This window comes from Anomaloglossus baeobatrachus, chromosome 6 (genome assembly GCF_048569485.1).
Source record: "Anomaloglossus baeobatrachus isolate aAnoBae1 chromosome 6, aAnoBae1.hap1, whole genome shotgun sequence".
NCBI classification, from domain to species: Eukaryota; Metazoa; Chordata; class Amphibia; order Anura; family Aromobatidae; genus Anomaloglossus; species Anomaloglossus baeobatrachus.
The window spans coordinates 275200911-275222893 of record NC_134358.1 but is presented as its reverse complement, the minus strand read 5'-3'; the positions used below and the strand labels follow the sequence as shown (position 1 = coordinate 275222893).

The 21983-nt window shown below is 37.8% G+C and overlaps 1 protein-coding gene across 3 annotated transcripts in view; it reads right to left on the bottom strand.

Moving 5' to 3' along the window:
• LOC142243203 (cadherin-10-like) overlaps positions 1-21983 on the bottom strand; it is a 758404-nt gene that overhangs the window by 451621 nt on the left and 284800 nt on the right. For all 3 annotated transcript variants that reach the window (XM_075314858.1, XM_075314857.1, XM_075314859.1), the window contains one exon: positions 18577-18929. In XM_075314858.1, coding sequence (XP_075170973.1) covers positions 18577-18804 — 228 coding nt within the window. In that variant the 5' untranslated portion in view covers positions 18805-18929. The remainder of the gene's footprint in view (positions 1-18576; positions 18930-21983) is intronic.

Below are 21983 nucleotides of genomic sequence, written 5' to 3'. Positions count from 1 at the left end.
TTTATGGCAAAATAACATTTTGGTGGGAAAAGTAAAATTTTTATTGTTTCCTTCCATATTGCTTAAGTTGCTGTAAAGCACCTAAAGGTTAATAAACTTCTTTATGTGGTTTTGAGCAGCGTAAGAGGTCCAGGTTTTATAAAAGTGTTGCTTTTTGGTATTTTCTGACATTTAGGCCTCTCAAAGTCACTTCAAATGTGATGTAGTCCCTAAAAAAATGGTTTTGTAAATTTTGTTGGAATAATGAGAAACTGCTGATAAACTTTGAATCCTTCTAACTTCCCAACAAAAATAAAATGTTTAAAAAGTTGTGCTGATGTAAAGTAGACATGTGGGAAATGTTATTTATTAAGTATTTTATTTGACATAACTCTTGGATTTAAGGGCTTAAAAATTCTAATTTTCACCAAACTTTTGATTTTTTCATAAATAAACGCAAGAAATTTCATCTTAAAAAATGAAAATGCTATATTGGAGCAAAAGAGTCATAAGTGAGTGGCTTCAGTCATAAATGACAACAACCTACAAAAACATGAGTGTATAAGCCGTTTGACTAAAAAAATATATCTTTATTTAAACAATTGATATTAAAAACATACATGCACAAAAACGAGGTCACTGACAGATAACCTAGGGTTGTCAGGGAAAAAAATTAATTAAGACACAAAGTGCAACCACAAGATAGTGTATGGAAATATGCTACAAGCAGCAACAAGCCTGAAAATAGGGTAGGAGGGGCTGAAAAGAATCTTCAATGATAAGAGGATTTGTATTTAATACAAAAAGAGGTAATGATGACTGCTCAGCAATGACAAATATATTATACAAGTTGGTATCAACAAACCAAGATGTCTATATGTGGGTAAATAGCGAGATAAACTGATAACTAACCCTTTAACATAAGAAGAAACAATTCCCCAAAAAAACCCCACAAGGTGATGCTGGATCTCCAGCGGAAAAGATAGAAAAAATAGTACTATGAATGGAGTAAATAAATAGACTGCACCAAAAGGAGCTAGTTTAACATAGAAACCATTCAAAGAGCAGACAATAGATGTCAGCAAGCCACACATCTGCAAAAATGAGGAGAGGAAAAGATAAATATACCCATGAAAAGACACCCAGCAGAAGATTCATACAGTAAAAGGAATCACCATTAAGTCCACATAGTAGTAAGGCTCAGAAGGGGAGAAAGGGATATGTCCACAAAAGTTAGCCCTCCCAACAGTAAGATTGACCCAAAGGGGCCATGCGGTAAAAATCAGGCATATAGAAAGATGAAATAACAGTGCATGACCGAAAAAGTTGGTAGAGACAATCTGTATTTGAAGGAAGAACACCCACGTGCGTTTTGCGTTTGCTTCTTCCAAGGGGGTCAATCTGTTATTTTATCTTTCTGTATGCCTGATTTTTACTGCATGGCCCCTTTGGGTCATTCTTACTGTTGGGAGGGCTGACTTTTGTGGACATATCCCTTACTCCCCCTCTGAGTCTTACCACTATGTGGATTTAATGGGGATTCCTTTTAATGTATGAATTTTCTGCTGGGTGCCTTTTCATTGGTATATTTATCTTTTCCTCTCCGCATTTTTGCAGATATTTGTGGCTTGCTGACATCGATTGTCTGCTCTCTCAATGGTTTCTATGTTATACTAGCTCCATTTGGTGCAGTCTATTTATTTTGTTCCATTCATAGTACTATTTTTTCTATTTCTTTCTATTTTTTCCATTGGAGATCCAGCATCACCTTGTGGTTTTTTTGGGAATTGTTCCTTCTTATTTTAGAGGGTTATTTATCAGTTTATCTCTTTATCTGCCCGCATATAGACATCTTGGTTTGTTGATACCAACTTGTATAATATATTTGTCATTGCTGAGCAGTCATCATTACCTCTTTTTGTATTAAATACAAATCCTCTTATCATTGAAGATTCTTTCCATCCCCCCCCACCCCCTATTTTTAGGTGCGTTGCTGCTTGTAGCAAATATACATACACTACCTTGTGGTTGCACTTTGTGTCTTAATTAATTTTTTTCCTTGACATTCTAAGGTTATCTGTCAGTGACCTTGTTTTTAATGTCTGTATGTTTTTAATATGAATTGTTTAAATAAAGATATATTTTTAAATAAATGGCTTATACACTCATGTTTTTGTAGGTTTTGGTAAATATCATCTTTAGTTTACCACTAACATGAAGTACAATATGTCATGAAAAAATAGTCTCAGCATCACTGGGATACATTCAAGTGTTCAAGAGTTACAGTTAGGTCCAGAAATATTTGGACAGTGACACAATTTTCGCGAGTTGGGCTCTGCATGCCACCACATTGGATTTGAAATGAAACCTCTACAACAGAATTCAAGTGCAGATTGTAACGTTTAATTTGAAGGTTTGAACAAAAATATCTGATAGAAATTGTAGGAATTGTACACATTTCTTTACAAACACTCCACATTTTAGGAGGTCAAAAGTAATTGGACAAATAAACCAAACCCAAACAAAATATTTTTATTTTCAATATTTTGTTGCGAATCCTTTGGAGGCAATCACTGCCTTAAGTCTGGAACCCATGGACATCACCAAACGCTGGGTTTCCTCCTTCTTAATGCTTTGCCAGGCCTTTACAGCCGCAGCCTTCAGGTCTTGCTTGTTTGTGGGTCTTTCCGTCTTAAGTCTGGATTTGAGCAAGTGAAATGCATGCTCAATTGGGTTAAGATCTGGTGATTGACTTGGCCATTGCAGAATATTCCACTTTTTTGCACTCATGAACTCCTGGGTAGCTTTGGCTGAATGCTTGGGGTCATTGTCCATCTGTACTATGAAGCGCCGTCCGATCAACTTTGCGGCATTTGGCTGAATCTGGGCTGAAAGTATATCCTGGTACACTTCAGAATTCTACTCTTGTCTGCTGTTATGTCATCAATAAGCACGAGTGACCCAGTGCCATTGAAAGCCATGCATGCCCATGCCATCACGTTGCCTCCACCATGTTTTACAGAGGATGTGGTGTGCCTTGGATCATGTGCCGCTCCCTTTCTTCTCCAAACTTTTTTCTTCCCATCATTCTGGTACAGGTTGATCTTTGTCTCATCTGTCCATAGAATACTTTTCCAGAACTGAGCTGGCTTCATGAGGTATTTTTCAGCAAATTTAACTCTGGCCTGTCTATTTTTGGAATTGATGAATGGTTTGCATCTAGATGTGAACCCTTTGTATTTACTTTCATGGAGTCTTCTCTTTACTGTTGACTTAGAGACAGATACACCTACTTCACTGAGAGTGTTCTGGACTTCAGTTGATGTTGTGAACGGGTTCTTCTTCACCAAAGAAAGTATGCGGCGATCATCCACCACTGTTGTCATCCGTGGACGCCCAGGCCTTTTTGAGTTCCCAAGCTCACCAGTCAATTCCTTTATTCTCAGAATGTACCCGACTGTTGATTTTGCTACTCCAAGCATGTCTGCTATCTCTCTGATGGATTTTTTCTTTTTTTTCAGCCTCAGGATGTTCTGCTTCACCTCAATTGAGAGTTCCTTAGACCGCATGTTGTCTGGTCACAGTAACAGCTTCCAAATGCAAAACCACACACCTGTAATCAACCCCAGACCTTTTAACTACTTCATTGATTACAGGTTAACGAGGGAGACGCCTTCAGAGTTAATTGCAGCCCTTAGAGTCCCTTGTCCAATTACTTTTGGTCCCTTGAAAAAGAGGAGGCTATGCATTACAGAGCTATGATTCCTAAACCCTTCCTCCGATTTGGATGTGAAAACTCTCATATTGCATCTGGGAGTGTGCACTTTCAGCCCATATTATATATATAATTGTATTTCTGAACATGTTTTTGTAAACAGCTAAAATAACAAAACGTGTGTCACTGTCCAAATATTTCTGGGCCTAACTGTATAACCTCATAAATTGACACTGATAAGAATTGAAAGAAATGGCCTGGTCATTAAAGTTTTTTTCAGGCTTGGGGTAAAAGGGTTAAAATCACATTTTATATATGGCATTCACTTTTGAAATTCATAATGTAAATGGGCTATAGAAAAAATGGAATTGGATTAAGGTAGTTAAATGGAAAGGGGAAAAAAGGGACACGTCTCAGAAAAATTGTTTTAGATGTGATTTTTTTAAACTTGCATAAATAATTTATTATTTAATGTGGACATGAGTGGATGAGACAAAAATATAATTTGCTTTTTCATGCAGATATTCTGAGGACATTCAACTTTCTAAAAAAATATTCTCCACAAACTTAATGTCCATGATTATAATCTGTAATCTTTAAAGACTACAGTAGATAATTCTAAGACGTAAAAAATAAAAAAACTTTACTCATTTTACCACTGACCTTTCCTGCCCCTCCACCCCTTTCCATCACTCATCATCATCACATCTTCTTATCACTACTGATCATACTAAAATCCCTTGGCCTCTTCAGTTTAGGCCGGGACGTCAAGCTCTGATTTGGCCCAGGAGGGTTCTGAATAGGTGAAGATAACATCATGATGTTTGCTATGATTTTGTGTGTGCATACCACAAAATGAGCCTGGCCATTCAAGCTAGCCCATCATTTAGGCTGTCATTATGCCTGAGATGTTTACAGAAGCTTTCAGTGCGAATGATGGTAATAAGGGGATGCAACGAGCACCGGACGGGTGACAGTGAGAAGCAGATGGGCAAGAGTGGATAACAGTAAAGTAAGCATAATCTTTTTTTTGCTTCTCAACCCTTTGATGACGTTTACGGCTCTGCAAAATGATGGCCAGTATCCACTCTTTTGCTGAAGTATAACTCCATTTTGTTACATTATGTGACTTCTTACATGTATCTAAACTTTGACTGTTGATTTCATTTATTAACCTTTGTTCTTACTTCTGCTAATAAATATTGTAAACTTTGCTATAATTCAGCTATCTGGAGCAATTCACATCATTATGCAAGAAGACATGTCGTTGGAGAGCCAAAAATATATTACATGGAATCTTCTTTATCTTCGATAAATCACAATTTTTGAGACAAATGATGTAGTCATTCATTAAAATTGTAATTGGGTTTATATTTAAAGCATTATGATTGGTTTATGTTTTATATACTGTACTTTGGCTTATATTAATTGCCCTCAGATTGGTTTATTTTTTCACTTATGATTGGCTTATATTCAAATTCTTGTTAAAATCTTTTTTTTTTGTAATAACTAATCTTACCATAAGAAAGGGGTACAACAGTATTGTCTCCAGAGAGAAACTATAACATGCGCATGGTGTGTTTGTGTATTTTGTTTCACTGGATGGTCATTCTCTAATACCTAAGGAGATAACTTACTCTATTAATTTGTCATCCACGAACAATAGGCTGTAAAAATACCACTTATGGAGCCCACCATAGTTCTGCAGCAACATATAAATGAAATATTCGAATACAATTAAATTCCACTCATATTTATTCACTCATCTCCACTTATGTGTAATATAGAATAAGAATTGACAATGAAATTCTTCATTTCAAGGACTATTTAGATCAGGTGATGATTTTTGTTATAAAGGAAAGATTTATCAGTCATCAGTATAGGAATATATTTGTTTTTGCTGTATTCAAGATAGTTGAGACCTCAGGTGCAATATATTTCAGAAATATTAACTTTCTTAATCACCCTCCTCGTTTCAACACTGAGTATCCACCATTGTCCCAATGTCTGTTATAGTCTGCATTGCGGACATCACATTGGTAGCACTGCAGACAATCAATGAGCGAAGCAGCTCATGTTGTCTATGTGAACTGATCTGAGTTATTGCCTATAGCAATGGTTATGCTACAGTAGGTCTGCAAACAACAAAATACACCAAAAAGCAGTACTGGACCAAGGAAGGGGAAATATACTGCTGTTTGTTTTTCTTACAACAAACTACATCTGAGGATATAGCTTTCCTTAAAATGGAAAACTCCTTTAAATTAGGTTAACTGGAAAATCCCTATTCCTTTAAGGAACAAAAATAATGCTAAATGTCATTGAAAGTTAAACATTTAGCATAGCATATAAAGGATATATAAAGAGTCTTCTGTAGAGGACTTGTCAATTAGATCATTTAAATAGCTAAACTAGTCTCTTTCCTTTAATGGCTAACATGGTCAGTGCAAAGACAAGAGAGATGGCTTAGCTGTTACAATGAGTCTGTCACATTAAGCATTGATGACATATTGATGCAAGCTTTCAACATGTTCGGCCCTGCTCAGCTATAGTACAAAATTTAGCATACAATACAGAAAGAGAGAGAAATCTAGCATACATGTTAAGATCTTTGGGTCTCTCAGTTAAATCCTTCAATAATATAAACTTGCAGAGCTCACACGTTTCAAACTTTTTCTTAGGTTGCAGCATAAATTAATATTTAAGCATTTTTTTTTCTAAAGTAGACAAACTATTTCACTAATACAAAGTCTATATCATAACAATTTCTAAAAATGAGGTTAATTGCATGAGAGCTGGTCCATCCTGATATATATGTCCTAACAGAAAATATAAGACTTTTTAATATTTCCTGCAACATTATCTCTTTATGTGTGTTACTCATAGAATTCAAACAATAAATTTATAACTTTATATACCTTTTATTTTATACAAAAACACTTTCATATTAATGTAGTTGAATTCTAAGTAAGTATGGCTGAGAAAATAACGGCACAATCACTCACACTGTATGTATAAGCGAGTTCTCCCTTTAGAATCAATGGTCTGTCTTTCTCTCTCTGTATATACTATATTATATATGTATATATATATATATATATATATAAATATATATGGTGAGCAATAGCATTCCTTACTCAACTGGAGTAAAATTGGTGGTGCCTAATTAATTAAAAGGAGTGCACCCTTTAAAGAATCAGGCGCCTCTGACTCCAGACCATCCTTTCACATCAACAGTGGTGTGAAAATCACTGGTCATGATAAGTACCAAAGCGTGGGCTGGCCACTTCACCCAGGGTTTCTGTGTATATTTTGCGGAGTCCCTAGTTAAATAACTTTCCACCAATGCTACTATATGAGACTTATACAGTCTAATCTGTGAAAAGACTTTAGCTGGTTTACCAGGAGACTTAAGACCACGCACATTCAACACTAAACATTTAAAATCAGATCCCACCACTATCCCATAAAATAGAATTAGTGTAGGGTGGGCAGCCTACAACACCAGCATTTTCAACTCCATGCAACAACCTGCAAAGGAAAAGGGTTAAGGCTACTTTACACACTGCGATATCGGTCCCGATATCGCTAGTGTGGTTACCCGCTCCCATCTGTTGCGCGAGACGGGCATATCGCTGCCCGTGCCGCACAACATCGCCCACAGCCGTCACACATACTTACCTGTCCGGCGACGTCGCTGTGACCGGCGAACCGCCTCCTTTCTAAGGGGGCGGTCCGTGCGGCGTCACAGCGACGTCACTGAACCGCCGCCCAATAGCAGCGGAGGGGCAGAGATGAGCAGGACGTAACATCCCGCCCACCTCCTTCCTTCCGCATAGCGGCCGGGAGACAGGTAAGGGGAGCTTCCTCGTTCCTGCGGCGTCACACGCAGCGATGTGTGCTGCCGCAGGAATGAGGAACAACCTCGTTACTGCTGCAGTAACGAGATTTGAGAATGGACCCCCGTGTCGCCGATTAGCGATTTTGCACGTTTTTGCAACGATGCAAAATCGCTTATCGATGTTACACGCAACGGCATCGCTAATGCGGCCGGATGTGCGTCACGAATTCCGTGACCCCAACGAGTTCGCATTAGCGATGTCGCAGCGTGTAAAGCCCGCTTTAGCGCCACAAGCACCGACAGAACAGATATTAACAGACAGCATATCAAACATGCGCTGAACAAAAGGTTTTGCATAAAGAAGCAAGAAAACCAGAGCTATGTTCAGTGCCCTTCAGTTTGTACCATAAAGGGGATATCATCACGGATGCCAGTGCCGTCACACACAGAGATAAATCTTTGGCAGATCTGTGGTTGCAGTGAAATTATGGACATATTGTTCCATTTGTACACAGCTACAAACCTGGCACTGATTGTCCACAATTTCACTGCAACCATAGATCTGCCGCAGATTTATCTGTGTGTGTGACAGGGCCTTTAGGTATAAATATTGTAGCATCTGCAGCAGAAGAAAGCTCCTTTGACATAGTAGCTTAACTATGCAAAAATAAAAGGGGACACTAAGGGAAAAAAACAGTTCCACTTCCACCAACCTGATCCCCAAAGAAAACCATTCCAGGTGGAGAAAACAATAAAAGGGTAATAAGATCCCTTCCCCCTACAACCTGGGAGCAATTGCAGCCACTCAGTAGCTTCATCTGGTGTGGAGAAAAACTGTGATTTGCCCTCGTGGACAATCCGGAGACAGGCAGGGTAGACCTTCGAATATAGGATGCTATACTCTTTAAGCAAGTTTTTGACATTCATAAACTGGGCCTATCTCATATCCCGAATAACATCTATAGGGATAATTTGTCTGCAATGGAGCGTGATTGTCTGAAACGTCTAAAAAGTCTGAAAGACGTTGTGTATAAGACAGCTGACAAAGGAGGGAATGTGGTGGTATGGCCGAATAAAATGTATGAAGCTGAAGCTCATAGACTTCTGAGGGATCGGTCTTGTTATCAGAAACTCACATTTAACCCTTTGTCGTCATATAGGGGTGAAATTCTTAAAAATTTACAGACAGCTTTGGACAAGAACCTGATTACTAAGGAAATACAAGATCTTTTGTATGTGAAAGAACCTTCAATTTCAACAATGTATCTACTACCGAAAGTGCACAAGAACCCCAGAAACCCTCCAGGTAGGCCAATTATTTCCGGTATGGGAAGTCTGACAGAAAAGATTGGCAAATACATTGATGCCTTTTTGAAGCCTCTTGTTGAAACTATTCCATCATTTACAAGAGACACATCTGACTTCTTACAGAAAATCGATTCCCTCCATATTGACAATGACATGTTATTAGTCACATGCGATATTGAATCGTTGTATACCAACATTCGCCACTGTGATGGGCTGAGGGCTGTCTCATTTTATTTGTCAATGACACATTTTACAAAGGAGGAGAATGATTTTCTTTTGACCCTATTGGAGTTTTTGTTGACCAGGAATTTTTTTATTTTTAACGGATCCTTGTACCTGCAGCTCCAGGGAACAGCTATGGGCGCGGCCTGTGCGCCGTCCTATGCTATTCTGTTCCTGGGGCTGTGGGAGAGGGATCTATTTTCATTGGACAATCAATCATCAATGGACCGGGTCATTTTTTGGACCCGGTACATTGATGATGTTTTTTTGATTTGGCGAGGCTCTACGGAGGAGCTGCGTGAGTTTTTTTGCTCTTTAAATTCCAATACCCTCAACATTAAATTGACGTACAAGTCAGATCCATATCAGATCGATTTTCTGGATGTTCTAATTATGAAGGATGAGGAGGGTTTTCTACAATCTGATATTTTTCGAAAGGAAACATCAGTAAATTCTGTTCTACATGCTGCCTCTTCACATCCTGCACATGTGGTAAACTCTGTCCCTATTGGTCAGTTCCTTAGGTTGAGGCGTATTTGCTCGACTAATCAGCTATTTGAGAAGCAGTCGGTTGACCTACTAGAGAGATTTCTTCAACGTGGATACAGCAAACGGAGCATAAAAAGAGCATATAATCGCGCTAAATATACATCACGGCAAGATTTGGTGCACCCTAAGAACAAAGCGAAGGAAAGTTCCAAGGTAAGATTGGTCACACAATACCATTCACAATGGGGGAGAATGATGGATATTTTTAAAAAATATTGGCCAATCTTACTTGCTGACCCAGTACTGAGAGATTATCTGACCAATCAACCTTCTGTCACGGCTCGCAGATCCCGCAATTTAAAGGATTGCTTGGTAAAAAGTTATTATACACCCAATAACCAGAAGCTCATTTCCATTAGCAATACTCCACAAATATGGGGTTGCAAGAAGTGTGGTACGTGTGTGGCCTGTCCTAATATCGAAAATTCTAAAACCTTTTTGTCATCTCAAGGGAGGGAATTTATGATTACACAGACCATCACGTGTACAACCAAATTGGTTATTTACCATGCCACTTGTCCCTGTTCAAAGATTTATGTGGGATTAACTACGCGAGCCCTCAAAATTAGAGCCAGAGAACACGTTCGCGACATCATGGCAGCTGTGAATGAAGATAATGTTGACTTGTTGAAAACTCTCCCGAAACATTTTAAGTTATACCACTCCTGTGATCCAACTGGTCTTCGCATCAAAGGGATTGATTGTATACATACGGATCTTCGGGGGGGTAACTTGAGTCAAGCACTGGCACAAAGGGAAGCGAAATGGATCTGGACTTTGGGAACCCTGCAACCTGCTGGATTGAATGAAAATTTGAGTTTCTCATCCTTTCTCTGATCATTATTTTGGTTTTTAAATTCTTGGTTTTAATGTGCTTTTATTGTTGTGGTTAATTTTTTTCTCTTTATTTATTTTTTTAGTTTTATATCAATATGTACATTAAGCCAGGATGGACTGTTGTTGGTGTGTGCACCGTTTTTTCGTACACGTCCCTGCTGATGGATCATCATTGGTGCAAGGAATAAAATACAAGTCAAGATGGAACATTTTGTGAAGATTCAGTCCACTTTATGAATGCATTATTGTTTATTATTTATTTATGGACATGGATATTTAATAAATTGGATATTAATATTTAATTTTATTGTGGGTATATACATAATCTTGCTATAAAGTTTTAATATGGGTATGAATTATATGGGTTGGTGTTTTTTCACTAATGTTTTTTTTCTTCACATTTTGTCACAGTTTTACTCATTTTTATATATGTCCGGTTGTGGACTAGTACTTATATTGCATCTTTGCACATTTTTTACAATCTTTATATATATTTTACGATACATGGTACATCATGCTTCTGCATGACCTGTTTTTTAACCGTGTCGCACATTTATCACTGCATTATATATGTCAACAATACACTTGCACATTCATCACTGCATCATATATGTTAATAACACATGTGCATTTGGTGTTTTCATTCAATTTCTATTTATTGAGCACTATTGCACTTTATGGCATAGTATTATATATATTTTTATATTTTTTTATATTGTTAGTGTTGTTGTTATTTATATATGTATCCGTTGTACCTCATGTCTATATATTTAATATTCATATGCACCCTGAACTTTGTTCTGAATCATGGCATTCCATCTGTTATTTAAACGCATGCCAATGTTTTACTTCTATATAGTATTGTTGACGCCACTCGTGCGCATGCGCGCTGCGGCTCCCCTCGTCTCCGCGGCAACAGGCGTCTTTACTGGGTTGGTGACGTACCTGGGTGGGCGTCACTGCTTCCTGGTGACGCCTGTTCCTGTGATGACGACGGCAGCATCAGCGTTGCTATGCGCCGCCAGGAAGTGACGTCGGAGTTGTGATCACATGATCGCAGGTCCTATCAGCAAACAGTGCATAATATTTAAGAGCGGCGAACCAACAGGTTCACATTACTTCTCTCCCTGGAAAAAGACTACCGGTCGAAACGTACGTAGGAGGTTTCCAGACTGGGTGTTCTTCTGCCTAGGTAATATCATTTCCACAATCCATTTAATGTGGGTATTACAACTTTTTCATGGGTCCGTTCGTGTAACCTTAAGTGGTCAATTGTGGCTTATTTTTGCCATGATGGGGTTAATGTTTATATCCTCCATGTCTGTTGATTCCGCTTAGGAGGAGCCCCGGCCTTTACTCTTTATATCCACTTTGTATGTTGCGTGATTCCTCTTATTATATGGTCCCATTGCTCCACTTTATTGATTTTTGGTGGAAATAAAACTTTTTTACTCCTTGTGCAGCAGTCGCCCTCTGTTCCCACTCTCTAGCTGTTATCTTGCAACCATATATGTACTAATGATTTTTTGTTAATAAAATGTATATATTTGCTTCAATGTTGGTTTGCGCAATTTTTCTATATGATTCATGATATTTTGCGCTGACAGATAGGTCTGAAGGTTGTTTGCACCTGTTTCTGACCTATGCTTCTAGCTAATTTGCTGACCTTCTGTTTCTGTAGATCTACAAAGAAGTCAGAAAAGATGGGAATTTGGAAATTGTGGCATTGTCGAATTTAATTGGACTCTTCTGTCTAGCCAGATGCAATGCCATATCTCTATCTATGCAGTTGAGAAACCTTGCCAAGAAGCATCTTGGAGGGGCTACAGGAGGAAGAGGTTGCCTAGGGACCCAATGGGCCCTTTCCACTGCAAATGTTGAAGAGAAGCCATTGTCCAGTGTAGTTTTAACACTAGAACTACTGGACTCATGACATCTATATAGAAATACATGGTGCAAAGTAGTCAAAATGACTACCTCATTAGTTCTAGTGTTAAGCAATTCTAGGAACTGTTCAGGCTGCTGGCCCTATGAGCACTCTGGGAGACCTATAACACAAATTCCGACACATTGTATTTTCGAGGTCATCTGCTCTCTGCCGCCAGGCATTTATAGACCCTGTCACTTTAGTTAGTTTAGTGGTCATGGGAATCACTGTGTCTTCTAGATGGATATCCTGATTTTGACCTCTACTATTTGTCCCCTCAGGGCTTGCAAATCCTGTCGAACAAGCCCCACCTTATAGTGCACATCCTCAATTTTCCCAAATAGCGAGGTCTTGCATAGAGTTATAGCCTGAATCAATTGCTTGGAGACTTACTGAAGGGTCAGATCTCCCTGTTCTTGTTCCTCAGGAGCAGGGGGATGAGTCTTGCTTTTAGTAAAGGCAGGATAATTTCCTCTTGAATCCCGTGGTGAGTCTGAGGGTTCCCCCTAGCAGATTCCTTCAGCCTATTTGCTTTAGCAGGGCACATTTTGCACACCAGCAGGTATAATAGATGTAGAAAGACAAATGCCAAGCAGAGGACTCCCAGCAGCATTCATTTGCAGCAGACCCAGGCTCTATATAGCAAGATAAGATACAGGATAATGGCCTATGCTGTGTCCCAATAGTCTGAGAATCAAAGGACCAAAATCCCACCTGTCCAGCAGAGGGGAGTGAAGGGTTCAGTTTCCAAGCCACTAATGGGTTAACCCTGCTCCTGGAGTCAGGGTCAACCTCTGTATTCTGTAGCCCCCTCCCACTCTCCAATGATATCTATTTGAGGCCTAGTTATTGAGCTAAAGTAAAAATTACCATAAAACACTATAGAGCTGAACATCAAAGTACTGAAATATACTTGGGAATCAAGCGGTTAAGCCATTATCAATTGCAGACTAAAAGAAGAAGAAATTAACAAAAAAATCATTTTGTTGAACATGTTAATGAATCAAACAGGTGCAGCGTACATTTGAATTGTAAATTCCCAAAATGTATTTTCTATTCAAGTTAATATGCACAGAAAGGATGGAAGTAACCAGTAGTAATCCCTGAGGTTTTCTCCATATGGAATTGTATCTAGCCTGCATAGTGCACTGCATTCTTTAAAACCTCACACAGAGAATTCTATATAAACATGTGCAATGTGGCGATAAAGTAAACCCAAACACTTCCTAATAAATCAGCCTAATCCTGTATATAGCAAGACACACAATGAACATTACAATGAGGTAAAACTCATTTGTACAAACATGGCCTTATAAATTTAGAGCCAAAAAGCAAGATATTCCTTCAAACAAGAATGCAGACACGAGACGCAGGTTAGAGAAGCATTAATTAAAATTAAATAATTACTGAAATATAAGGCCCATTTTACAATGAGCTTCATCATGTCATTAGATTTTTAATGTTTCTCATTCTTTGTCGTGCCAAATGGTATATTATAAGCTGTAAATGTTTGAATCCTATTAAAAATGGCAAACAAATCCTAAAAAATACAATTTTTATTAGATTTATTATTAAAAATACACAATAGGTGGCTGTATAAAAAAACACTCCAAAATTTGAGAGGACCTAAAGAGGTCAGATAAGCAAGGATATAGGTAAACCTGAAGGGCCCTTCAGGTTTACCTTTATCCTTGCTTATCTCCCCTCTTTTGGTCCTCTCAAAATACTGGAGTGCTTTTCGATACATTCACTTGTTGTATATTTTTAATAATATATCTACAAAAAATTGTATTTTTTTAGAAATTTTTGTTTTGTTAAATTTTATTTAGATTCCTCCTATATCTTGTATTGTTAGCCTATTTAAAAAGGTGACATAAATGTTCATAAAAATGTTCTTCTAGATGTGTGGTTCTCTCAAAAAAGCAGGTCAATGTAAACAGTACATGATATAACTGAAAATTTGTGTATTTGCCAACATTTGGAATATAAAGTGCCTTGAAAAACTAGCCAAACCCAATAAAGTTTTCAACATTTTTTTCAGCTTACACCAACAAACTTAAATGTATTTTATTGGGATTTTATGTGATATACCAACACAAAGTTGAAAGTATTTTTCAAGTATAGAGGAAATGATACATGGTTTTCTAAATTTTTTTTTTTTTTTTAAAAAAAATCTGAGTTGTAACTGCTATGTTTATCTATTTTTTCTAGTTAATACAGATTTTTCTAATTTCATACATAATTGTGGGATCATGCCCATTTATTTCTTTGATGTGTTGTTTGATATTAGATCAGCCTTTCACCTAGTCCTTTAACACATGTCCCTATTTATTGGACACTTGACTATACAGTTTATTAAATACACACATTTTTTGTATGTTTATATTTTATAGAGCTTTATCAGTGAGGACTCTTGATTTATAATTTGACAAGCAGTCAAAAAGCCTATGGTCACTTTGTAGCAGCTGCATAGATCCAAAGCTCAAGATAGAGAATCTGTCCACAGGAAAACTATTATTCGCACGCACCACAAATCAGGCCTTAATGAAAGAATAGCAAGAAGGAAGCCAGTTTTCAAAGCAAGAAATCAGTTTTATTTACAGTTTGCAAAAAGCCATGTAGGAGACACACCTAATATGTGGAAATAGGTGCTCTGGTCATATGAAAGCCACAGTTGATTTTTTTTGGGCTAAATGATATATGTGGTGGAAAAAAACACTGCACTTTACCCTGAAAACACTATCCCCATTATTTAACACTAGATGGTGGCCCGATTCTAACGCATCAGGTATTCTAGAATTTATTATGTAGTTAATGTATGATTTTTGACTAATAATGGAAGGAAGATACAGTAAATTTTTGGTCAAAAATAAATTTTATTGTTTAAAAATTGTGAATGTTTAACACAAAAATGTAACTGTATGTAACTAAAGGTTGTTGGGATCTAACTGCATTAACAGTATACTGTGTGATTTAGCAATATCATTGAAAAATATTATTGTACACGACATTGCGTGTGAAAACCTTGTCTGTGTATCCTGGTCTGTGTCCCATCCGGGTATAGTCTACATGGCCCCCATGTATGTGGGTGGATGCTGGTATGTGGCCCCATCCTGGTATGTGGCCCCATCGTGGTATACGCAGGATCCTTGTGTACGCAGCATCCTGGTCTGCGTCCCATCCTTGTATAGTCTCCATCCTTGTATGGCCCCAATCCTGGTATGTGGTAAGTGTGTGTGTATTGCGTTCTGTGTGAGTTGCGGTGAGTATGTGGGGTGATGTGTTTGTTGTGGGGGGGTGTTTTGTGCAGTGTGTGTATTTGTCTTTTGCCACAAAGAGAAATTGGCAGCACTCTGCGGTTGTCAAACAAATCTTGCTTTATTTTTTCTTGCAGCCAGGTGAAACAGACGTGAGGGTGCAGGGGGAGTGGGGTACAAGGACGACGGTACCGTTTTGCACCACAGGGGGTGCTTTCATGGGTCCATACAAAGAAACATGAGTATTAGCCACTTTTTCAGTGAAAGGTTTTTAATTTATTTTTAACAAGTAACACGTGGAGTTAAAAATTATCCTATTTAAGTGGCTAATACTCACGTTTCTTTGTATGGACCCGTGAAAGCACCCCCTGTGGTGCTAAACGGTACCGTCGTCCTTGTGCTTCGCTCCCCCTGCACCCTCATGCGATGTCGGTGTACGGGGGTGTCTGTGTGGTCCCATGTGTGGGTGGTTGTGTGTGTGGGGGGCGCGTTTGATATGAGCGGGGTTGTATATATGTGTGTGCCTGGCGGTGTGGGTGCGTGGTCGTTTGTGTGCGCCGGCGTGTGTGTTTGTGTTGGGCTGTGTGGGAGTCGTGGTGTGTGTGGTTTCATTTCCCTCTGGCTATGAATAGTAATGATTGTCTCATGAGCACTCCAGGATGCAGCTCTCCCACTAACCACCAATAAATGCAGGGGAAGCACATGGCTAATTAAATATTAACACTGCAGTGAATGTTAAGTAGCCGCTCATGAATAGTAATGAGCGGCTCATTAACATTCACAGCAGTGTTAATATTTAAGTAGCCTTGTGCTTCCCCTGCATTTATCCTTGGTTAGTGGGAGAGCTGCGTCCTGGAGTGCTTGGTTTCTAGTGCGCTGCAGCTGTGTCTCCTCCAGTCCTTGTCACTCTGTGTGTCTCTGTGGCACAGGGAAGCCCTGCAATGCCGTCGCTGTGTCTCCTCCGGTCCCCATCCCTCTGTGTCTCTGTGGCGTAGTTGGGTCACTGACTTGCACTTTGGGGCCTCCTGTGGGTCAGGGCTTACTGTGCAGAGTGCAGGGAGCTTCCATGGCAGTGTCCCTTGTACCTGTCAGCCAGCTGTGTCATGGCATTGTCAGGGTTTCGGTGAGTGGGCATGTCCTAACTGAGCGGTCGTCGCTGCTGATTGGGTGTAGGTAGAGTAAGGTGTGGGTGTGTGGGGGGTGTGATGCAGGGCTGCTGCTGATTGGGTAAAGTGGAGTGAGGGGTGGGTGTGTGGGGGGTGTTCGGCCTGTTGGAGCTGTGTGGGCGTGGTTTAGGCGGTTTCAGCTTATGATGGCATTTCTTGGACAGACAGACAGAGAGATAGAATAGGGCATATATATATATATATATATATATATATATATATTTATATAGATTGTGGTAATAACACCATGCTGTGGGCATGCTTTTTTCAGCTGGGACAGGGAAGGTTGTCTGAGTTGATGGAAAGATGAATGGAGTTAAATGCACTGCAATCCTGGAGGAAATCCTGTTAAAGGCTGCAAAAGTCTTTAAACTGGGGTGAGGTGTTCATCTTCTAGCAGGACATCAACCCTAAAAATACCACCATAGCTTGAATGAGATGGCTTAGAGCAAGGCATATTCATATGTATGAATGCTCCAGTCAAAGTTTACACCTAAATTCTATTGAACATCTTTGCAAGACTTCAAAATCGATGTTCCTAGATGCTTCCTGTACAATATCACTAAATATCAAAGTATAATAGCCAAAATGTAACTCTCTAGATGAGCAAAGTTGGTAGAAAATTACCACAAAAGTGTTTCAGCAGTATTTGCTAGTGGAGCGATGAAGCTAACACATTAAGAGTATCCTCTGTAGTCTATACCACTTACTTCCAGGTAATTACTCTCTGCCACTGTGACTTAAACCAATGCAATCTGCATTTTACTGTCAGGATCTATATTGAGCAATATATATATACTGTATATATATATATATATATATATATATGTATATATATATATATATATATATATACGTAACCTAGATGACACTTGTCACTTGTTAATTTTGTTAAATGAATAGCTGTGTACTATTATTTTCTATATACAACAAGAAAAATATCCAGCGGAAAGACAAACTTTCAAAATTTCTTTGAAACTTCACTTTTATTCTTTGCATAAAAAATAATTTGTGTACAAAACACAGCATAGACATGTAAAAAAACAGCGGACAGCGGGACTACGTGCTTCAGTATGAAACCTTCATTATGGTCCCACGGATGATAGTTTCGTACCGAAACGCGTATCCCACTGTTTGTTGCTAATTTTTATTCTAATCTTTTATATATACAGTATATATATATTCTTCCATTCAAATTAATCATATTTGATTTTACTTGATAAGTATACCTACTTTTACACCTAGTATCTGTACTGTGTTCTGTGCTTGAAGCAATTATTTATTACTATGCATTCCACTTTACTTCATTAACAGTCTATAATTGATTGTGCATGTTTAATGTATTTTACCTTTGAGTACCTGGATTAGGTTTGAGGATTGTTTTTTTTTGCTACATTCCCCATTTTCCCCTTTTATAACTTTTCTTTTTTATATTTTCATCATGATGGAAATAAACTAAATTATAATGCATATCTGTGGTCCCGATTGTTCTTTCTCGGATTTCTTTCCAGATAATTCAGAGGCATTCCAAAGAATATGTTTTTTTGTAAAATTTGATTATAAATTTGTTCCATTTGAATAAATTTGGCCAACAATCTGTTCATCTCTGGATGACACATATTTGACTTCTACAACCTACATTAGTTTTGGAAGACATAAACCGTGCTCTAGTAAATGTAAAACAAAGAATCATAATTCTAAAGTTGTGCTATAACTTTTTCACTAAGACTCCAATATAAAAGTAGAAATAGTAAATTAAACCAAGCAACACAGACCTTGCCTACATATTGATCTTCTGATCCAGTATACTCCTCCAGTAAAAAGAATTGATTCCACATCCATCCACGTTTTTGACGATTAAGCAGTTTGCCATCGTTTACAGGAAAATGTTGCAGTATTTGTTTAGGCTGATCATCCAAAGTCCTTTTAAAGTAGAGTTCAGCACAACAAGGATTTGGTTTGAAAATCCAGAGCAAAAGCATCAACACCGGACAAGGTATCATAGTTTCAGCCTCCCAAAAATATGTTAACTAAATGATATAAAGTTTTCCTTAAATTTCAAAATTTTCCTTAGTTATCATTTTCCAGCAATAATAAGTTCATCTTTTTTATCCCCATGTTTTTAAATCTGAAACAAAGAAGAGAAAAACATTTTTAGAAGTTACAATACTATAGAAAATAATTCAGGACATGTTCATAATTTGTATTTTATAGTTTTAGCAACTTATAAAAGAGATATTAAGAAAGTTGCAGTGAACATATTAAGGTTAGACATTGATTGTTGGGGTTGAATCTCGGATGTACACAATTATACTTTTTCTAAATCAGTAGATTTGTTCACTTTGCTCTCAATAGCAACAAGGTTACTTTTTGTCTTTGACACTATATTAAACAAGTTTAGAAAAACTAGTGTTATTTACACTAATGTACAATAATTGTTTTTCTATACAAGGGGAAATATACTTTTCTCTTTTTCTGTTACTTTGATTAATAGAAAACTACATTTAGGAATTGTTTTCAAATTTCTTAAATTAGTTATAGAATGTAAACCAGTTTGTTCTAAATAAATGAAAAATAGTTTGTGCTTATCATATATTGTATTTATTATTGTATTATATTGTATTATATTATTGTATATTCAGTCATTGAAATTTTTCTTTTTAAAAAAAAGAAGCAAGAAATGATGGGAAGACACTATTAGAGTTGAGCGAGTACCTAATTATTCATACTCGCTATACTCTTAACGCGTACTGTCTAATACTCGCGTATTCATTTTGAATAGCATGTGCAATGCGAGTCAAAGGGGAAAACTCACACTGTAACGAGTAACCCGAATTCCGCACTATTTGCTATTCGCACGAATAGAACAACATTCAGATTACTGATTACATAGCGAGTTTTTCCCCATTGACTTAAATTGAACATGCTATTCAGAATGAATGTAGTACACAGTACTCGTTATGAGTATAGCAAGTACGAATAGTTAGGCACTCACTCACCTCTACTTACTGTACATACAAATCAATAATGAAAGAATATCTTGAAAACTTTTATTACCTTTAAATATGTATTTGTAATACCTTGATCTGATTAATAGATTATGAGCAATGCCAACACTATATAATGCTTTTTTCCTTACTTACTCCATAACTATTGTAGAACAAAAATATAAATTGTAATCCTAAATATTTATGTCTGTTAAATTTTAATCACCAGAAAACCTACTATAATGGTATCCATCTATTGATGAGAGAATCTGCTGAAATTCATCTTGAGTTTGGCCAGGAAATTTGATTCACATTTAGCAAATTCAATCTGAATTAAATGAACACCACTTTTAAATATGTATTTTAAATACTCACAAAAAAATATATCATCTTTTTCTATCTCAAGCACATGAGCAGAACAAGAAGTGCAAACAAACAACACATGGTCATTTCACGTCATCTTGACACTTTCTTGATGCTCAATTGAATGTATACCAGAACATAATAAACATGTAAAAATAAAAATAAAACAATAATCTGACTGGCTTTCCCCTGTCCTGCATTGCAAGCAGCCTCACTTTGGCTTGTTATTGTAATTAGTCCAATAATGGATGCACTGAGCCATCTTCAGTATCTTTGGTGTATATTGCACTGTTGAAACCACGTGACATGTTTTGCGAAAACTCATGACATTGTGGCTTAGTCACAGCAGAATATACCATGTGCCAAAATTGCCAAAGATGGCCCAGTGAAGACTGCACAGGGTTTTGAACTGTAGAAGATGACTCTAGCGGAACTGCATGATGACACAATTAAGGGCCTGGTGAGTATAATGTGTTCAAAGTGAATTTGCCTCAATTTGATTCACTCTATTTCTATCTCTTTTTCTGCAATATATTTATCTACCATATTAATCAGAAATCTCATATTTTCAACAGAGCACAATGTCAGCATAATTGCGCGTTTAGAATATCTAAAAACACTGTTTACAATAAAATTATGGCAAATTGCAAAAACCAAGAAAAAAATGTACCAGAAAAATTTACTTAAGACATTGATGTGATTTTCACCAATGAGAAAATCTGAATGAAGCATTAGACAATTTTGTTACTGAAATAAATTTTTTTAAAGTTTGGAACTAACACTATTTTAAACATACACAAAACAGAGTACATTATTACATGAAACAACAAACAAGTCATCAGTACAATTCAGAGAAGCATTTTTTTCACTAAATATATTAATGTTTAAATAAAGAACAAACAACATAACTCCAAAACTTGTTTTTACACAGGTTTGAGCTGGCCCACTGGAATAGTCTATCTGTGGGAAAAGTGGTGATATAAAAAGCCACCAAAAGCCACCAGCGTTTTGGTCCTTACCACTAGTGAGTGGCATCTGCAGGAGTGGCTACACACACTGCTCTACGATGTTGTCTAACGCTAGGAGGAGCGATGAGCATTACATCACTACTACCCTCCCATTGTTAGAAAACATTGGAGAGCAGTGCAGAAGCCACTGCTGACATGATCGTCTGCTGCAGATGTTGATCACTAGTAGTAGGGAACAGAACACTGTTCCATCTTGATGTCTTTTTATGTCAATGTTCTTTGCTGCATTGAAAAAGTATACTGCTCTTGATAAAGTTAATGCTAATTGACTATAGCGCAGCCAATCAGTGGTTGCTTTATTTGTTTCTGCATCTCCCCTGGTGATTATGTGATTATAAAAAACAGCACAGCTCATTGCCTGAGCAGTGCTGTGATTCATAATGTGGGCTCTTCTGTCCCCTGCACCATCATAAGCACAGTGTAAGGAGCAGAGGGAGCTAAGCGGCATCTGCTACTGCACCAATGACTAATGGAAGACCCCACTTCCAGCCTAACAGTGAGTAATTGTAAATGGGGGCCTTTAGTAAGGAGTGATAGCAGGGGAGGGGGCAAAGTCACTTAAGGATGAATGCAGGCCCTATTCTCCATTTCTCATTTCACCCCTTATTGATTGCTCCCCTTTTCCATCACAACTGAATGACTGTGCCCCCTCCTCCTTTATCACTCCTTATTGACCTCCTTCTCTCCTGTATCACCACTGACTTACTAATCCCCACATCTCATATCACCCCTGACTGAGCCCCTTCCTCATGTATCATCCCTGACTGAGATCCCTTTCTCCCCCTTTCTCCCCCTGCATCACTC